Genomic DNA, 6,336 nt, shown 5'->3' with positions numbered 1-6,336 from the left:
TCTCCTCTGTCTTGGAGGCTTTCAATTCCATTTCTCTCAGCAGCATGTCATAACCACTAGGTTGCAAAGTAGGGCAGGTTTTTAGGCATATTCTACTCTTCCTTTGGAAGTGGCCTTATTGTGTTAAGGGAAACAAGATTCATAGGGCAAAAGAGAGAGGGAGCTTCACCCCTCACACCCTTTCACAGAGGTAAAATCTGTTCACCCATATGTAGCACTGCCAGTAGTTGTAGGGAATCTTGATAGGAGAAATCGAAAGAGGAGAAGTTGATGAAGTATCTGTAGACATTAGGCAGGGATTTGCATGTGTGCATTCTGGGAGGGAGCGGTTTCCTTTTTCTCCTACCTCTTGGTCTCCACCCCACAAACCACATCGGTGGATATAAGTGCCTGGATTTTTGCCTCAGTACTGTTTTTGATACTTATCTTAAATGTTAGCTTAGAGTAACCCTAAATTTATTTTTTTTTTTTTATACACAGTGCTTTATAAACAGTCTTCATCTTCAATGAGGATAGGCCGTGTGTTTCTTCCATGCAGCTGTGTCTATATAAGTGAGAATGCCTGAATTGTTAATTACTTACTTCTAATAAAGATCAGAATTAGGAGTTGATTTTTTTTTTCATGTTTGTTTTGCTAAAAGATAGTATGGTCACAGGTCACAAATAAAATGCAGTAAAACTAGGTGTGGGAGTTTAAACTTCTAGGGAAAGTGTTTGTTGGTGTCAAGGAGACCTTCTGTTCTGGAGCCTAGAGCCTTTTACTTGGTAGCTGTGGGTAGATACGTGCATCATACCATCATTTAGAATCTATTATCTACTTTAAAATGCACAGGAGGGGTGGCAAGTAAATAGCAAGTAGCTCAGGTAGTTACTAGCCCAGTAAGAGATCTAGTCACAGGTGACTGGGTGAGATAACTGGGGCTGTCTGAATATCATAAACTGTACTAAGACTTTCGGGAAGGAGGCTGGTCTTGTCTTCTGTGTTTGACTTAAATGCTGCAATGCTTTTCACATTGTTTTTGCTTTACGTTGTTGCAGAGGAAGCTGTTTTGCATTTGTGGATGCCTGTAGCTTTCAAGCAGATGATTTGAATCTAAAATTCTTACAGAAATAAAACTTTCTCCTTATAAAAAAAAGATTTATTTTTCTTTAAATCAACAAGTGGTTTTGGCCTTAAATATTTCCAGTGGGTTTCATTATCTCGAATAGATTTCCAGTGAAAAAGGAGTAGGAAGCAATGCAAGTTGTTATATCAGTAGCAAAGGGCAGTTGATTGCCTCATATGGAATGCTTTGAAGTGGAATATTTACTGAGTAAGCATCACACTGCTCAATCTTTTCTTTTGGTAGTAATAGGAAATTTTATGATAAAATAAATTCAAGAGTTTGGTGAAATTTGATATAGGCAGATGGATTGAACGTTTTCTGAACAACAAATGTTGTAAGAGCCAAGAACTTTGTGTGGTAGAATAGTGTGCTGCTGTGAAACACACTTACATGTCCTGTGTGGTTACCTCTTGGTTTTATTTAGCATATCTAGATATCAAAGAATTGAAGGATGTTACTTAATTTCTCTTTGGATAACTTTTTCTCTTTTTTTTTTTTTTTTGTGTGTGTCTTTTTACAGATTCTGAAGGTGTTTAAGCTCTGAATACTTACAAGTTCTTCATACATAGCAATGTCTGGCTCATACGATGATTCCGTTGGAGTAGAAGTTTCTAGTGATAGCTTCTGGGAGGTAACCTAAATGTTTTATCAGAATATTTTGATTTTGTTTTTTACTCTTACTATAGAAAATCTGATTTTTGTACATTGTAAACTGTGGAGAAAGCTGCAATACAAGACACGTTTGGTTATTGTGATCTCTAGAAATAGCCTTCAGGGTAGAAATGACCTTTTAGACTTTGGCCTAGTTCTGTCAAGGGTTTTTAACTCGCGCAAACTTGAGTATCATCCATTTAGGTAGGATATGCAATTCAGAATTGAACCTTTGTAAGTCTTTATTGCTGAAGAGGGGTGTGGGTGGCTAGCTTTTAAAATTACCAAGGGCATTGAGTGATAAATTTTAAATCTAAAGTAACTGATTAAAGGCTACTGTAAGTGTACATAAATTACAAATGTAACATAGTGTGTGAATGTGCCTGTCTCCTCTTTGTGTCTGGATATGAGTATAAACTTTTTGGAGATGTTATCTTATGCTTATGTCAATGTAAGAGCATACATGCAGAAAGATAATATAAAGCACATTGTAATATCAGTAATTTGTGCTTCCCAAATCTGAAGAAGGCTTTCAGATGTTGTGATAATTTGATTAAGCTTTAAAGAGAGCGAACTTCATAAAGCAGAAGGCATTTTACAAAAAAAAGTTTCTTGCAAGAAAAAGAAGGGTTTGACAGTGTCAATACTGACGTAATTGGAAGAAAGTATGCTGTCCAGATGAACTGTATTCAGTGAGGCAAACTTCTACCATGTGACTAGGAGCTCTTTTGAGTTTGAACTATAGCAAACAAGAAAGCGGCTAGGGGAATAATGTCTGAATATTTCTGTGACCAGAGACTATGTAATACTGCTTGGTTTTGGTGACCTAACGTTGTGCTTCCTTTTAAATGAAAGCTTTTCTAGATCACTAACCTGTGTTGCTGGTGGTGGTGAGGGCATACTGCATTTTGATGCAAATCTCCCATTATTTTTTGATACGTTATCTAAAAGACCTAATGCCAGTAAGGTTCTTGTTTAGTAGACAGCTATCATTTTTTGAGGAAACACATTTACTATTAAGTTAAATATGTCTATCCTATTTAGAAAGGGGTGGTTTTAAAATTACTGTATTCTAAATCTTAACCCCTTTTGTTGTAGAGGTACCCTGTAGTATGACCACAAAAAGGATGTGGGACCTCTACTCTTGGAGGTGTCTAAGACTCAACTGGACATGGTACTGAGCAACTTGATCTATCAGTTCTGCTTTGAGCAGGGGGTTGGAGTAGATGATCTCCAGAGGTTCCTTCCAACCTCAATTATTCTGGTTTTTATTTTATGCTGAGGCAACTTTCTGGGTAGGCTTCCTTGGTAGAAGTGTTTCAAAATAAAGTAAGGAGGCAGTCAGGAAAAAAGAATCCTAGACTAAAGGGGATTTTTTTTTTTTTGTGTTGGGCATCCTGTACTTGGCAGGAGAACATGACTTCTGGCTGGCTATTCTGTACCAAGCTGTTGTCTTCCATCAAGTATTCATGTCTGTAAACATAAAAGATGAATGAATAAGAATGGGAATTCTGTAAACTAGTATGGTTGTTTGAACAAATGTGAACTCAAGTATTTAATATTAAAGGATGATAGATGATCAGAAATAGCAATAAGCCTAAGCTGGGACCTTGATGAAGCATAGCTTAAAGGTATTTGATGCTGCTTATAGGTGGGTTAAAGGTGTTCTTTGTGCTATTGGTGACTTATTTTGTATCATTTTGAAAACACTGCTTCTTAGTCTGTTTCTTTGTTCTTTTCTATGTATTCCTTCCAAAAGGTCAGAACTTCAGTCTGTTTCATAAGTAATGTCGGTAGGCTAATGTGTAATGCATGAGTAATCTTTATTTATCCTTGGGAAAAAAAAAGTTAGACTTCAGTATTGCAATCAGTTTCTTTCTTTGTAGGATCAATTGTTTTCTCTGCTCTTTCTCTTTTTTTGATGTATGACCACAAAGGTTGTTAGGTTAAAATGGTCAAAAGGAAAAATTGCATGTTGAATAATTAGGTTTTTTTATTAAACTGAGTACTTCAGGCTGGAAAAGTAGTAAGTCTTGAGAGTTGACAAGTCCTGACTGGAACAGGTATGCAGGTTGTTCAGAGGGGAAAACTAGCATTGTTTAGATCATGTTAACTAATAATATGTTAAAATCAGTTAAAAGTAAACTCCAAAACTGAAGATGCAATTATATTCTCATGGACTGGGTTCATTTCATTAAAAATTCTAGATACCATCTTCACACTCGCCTCTTCAGAGACTGAAACAAAGGTTTGACTGCAGTAAAAACTGAATCCCAATGATAAAACAAAAGCTTTGTTACTGAAGTAACTTTAAGGATGTTCAAAGTATTAGCAGTTTTTTCTGAAAGCAAAATTGGAGTTTCCATGCAACAGATGAGCATATTAAAAAAACCAAAACAAAAACAAACAAAAAAAACCCCCAAAAAACAACACCCAACCCTGTATTTCCTTGTACTAAGCTTCTGATGGTTTAGCAATATACAAGGGAATATTTCGCTGAATCTTGGGGTTTTGAGTATTGAACTATGTAGGAAACACTACTTGTTTTGCTGTTCTTCTGCTTTGTGCTGTTTTGATTCTTAGGACAAGCAGACAAGGTTGGGGGCTTTGTGGCTACAGATGCCGATTCTTTAAACATTGAGATGGTTGTGTTCTTAATATGGATGTAAAGGCTTTCATTATTTTAGCAAAGGAACTAAATGCTTGAGATTTCAATATGTTGAAACTAAGTGGTATTTGAGTGAAACAGAGCAGAGTCTATAGATGTTCTATAGTTGATTAGTGCTTAAAATATTACCACTGACGTTTGTGTTATTGGTAAAAAAAAAAAAGACAAGCAAAACCCAACAAATATAGGTTAGAGAGTTCAAAAGATATGGCGGGTTATCATAAAGTGCTGCATGTATAGTTGAAAGACTGTAGTAGGTATGCTTAAATGTTTATGTAACTGCATGGAGAGTTGAAAAATGTGTGGTATGACATCCCTGGTGTTCTACGGAGATGGAACTTTTATGGCTACACTAAGATACTTTGAACTAAACATGAAAAAGAGTATTCTGATAAAAATGATAAATGATTTTATAGTAATGCTGAACTACTAACAGGAAGGATTCACATGGTAGCAAATTTTGACCTTCGTTCATGCTGTGCTTGGTAAATTTACAGAGTCGATGTAGTTGAAGAGAATAAACATGTTTACAAAGCTGTCTTAAGAAAAACATGTATCTAAACATTTCTCTCAATGGACATAGCTGAAAGAATTTATTAAGCAAAGAAATTGCTGTTTCTTTGCACTCTGATACATATTAGAAGATGACTCCTTATTACTGGATGTTAAACTATGCAGAAGACGGGAGTCTTGGCAATACCCTATTATAGTGAGAAATGTGAACAATGTGGAACTTATGTTTTGGTTGGCAGCCTTTATAGTTGCATGTAGCATCAAGTGGCAGGGAAGGTGGGGTTTGAACAAAATGCTTGGACTAAAAGCACAACATAAGGGAAAGTGGTAAAGTACCTAAAGCCGTGCTGCCCACTGCAGTGTAGCCTTGATATAGGCTATTTTGAGTGATTACTTTTGTCCAGGAATAGTTTTCTCGTGACTTCTGCACTCTACTTCTGTGCATTTCTGTGAGAGTAACTGCATTTTGACATGCGTGCCTGATACTAGCCTGGAATGTATTTTGGTTTGTATATACTTCTGATTATTTGGTTGAGGGAATAATTAAGGTATTCAGCAGTTTGATTAGGCCAAGTAATGCCTTGGCAGAATGTGCCATTTGACTTTAAAACTTGCCTTTCTACAGAGAAGCCTGACAGAACAATAAGACAGGAATTATCCTTCAAATCAACGATTAAGAGGGGAGAGGAGGTTTGCGAGGCTTCTGCTGTTGGTAGAACATGAACCTAAAGTAAAGAAGGTCCTGTGCAAGTCTTAATAAATTTAACTCAAGAATAAGTCTTCAGTGTTAAGTGCCATGCAGAAGCTAACAGCAAGCCTGTCAAACTTGATTACTAAACTCTTGTTTAAGTACTTCTGGTTTGAAGCCATCTTTCCAAACTAAATTTGACTGAATTTTAGTCTAAAACTTGTCCTTTTTTGATATGTTCTGAATTGGTTATTTTATTTCTGAGGATGGCAACTTTGAATTGTAGTCTTAGTCTTTCTCAAAATGGATAACTAAACTGCTTTGATCAATGTGTTTTGTCTGACATGATTAGAAAAGATGAGGTGGCTCTGGAATGCCAGCCTCAGTACTTCATGCCTCAGGTAACAAGAAGTAAAGAACTCTTAATCAATTTGGAAGTTGTATTGTTACCACAGATTTTGTCACTTGCATCCTTTCATTAGAGGTTTTTTAATATATTTGACAGGATAGGGGTTTTTTTCTTTGTTTTTAAAGAGAGCCTGTGGTTTGTTAAAAGCCACCTTGCTACGTTTTACCGCCACAGCTGAAAGCAGTGAATGTATTTAAACCTGGCCATGGCACAGAGGAGAGTCTGGCATGGTGAGCTTTTCAGTTTGTTCCCTCACATTCCAAAATAGCTCAGATTTATTTACCTTTGGAGTGTGCTGCAA

At 36.4% G+C, this 6,336-nt stretch overlaps 1 protein-coding gene across 1 annotated transcript in view; it reads left to right on the top strand.

Moving 5' to 3' along the window:
• Nucleotides 1-1,623: 1,623 nt before the first annotated feature.
• Nucleotides 1,624-6,336, top strand: part of PACSIN2 (protein kinase C and casein kinase substrate in neurons 2) — a 29,316-nt gene continuing 24,603 nt past the window's right edge. The window contains exon 1 of the mRNA XM_009879698.1: nt 1,624-1,737. Within this exon, the coding sequence (XP_009878000.1) occupies nt 1,678-1,737 (60 nt within the window). The 5' untranslated portion in view covers nt 1,624-1,677. The remainder of the gene's footprint in view (nt 1,738-6,336) is intronic.

Source organism: Charadrius vociferus, unplaced genomic scaffold (genome assembly GCF_000708025.1).
Source record: "Charadrius vociferus isolate BGI_N301 unplaced genomic scaffold, ASM70802v2 scaffold90, whole genome shotgun sequence".
NCBI lineage: Eukaryota > Metazoa > Chordata > Aves > Charadriiformes > Charadriidae > Charadrius > Charadrius vociferus.
This window is presented reverse-complemented; position numbering and strand designations above follow the sequence as displayed.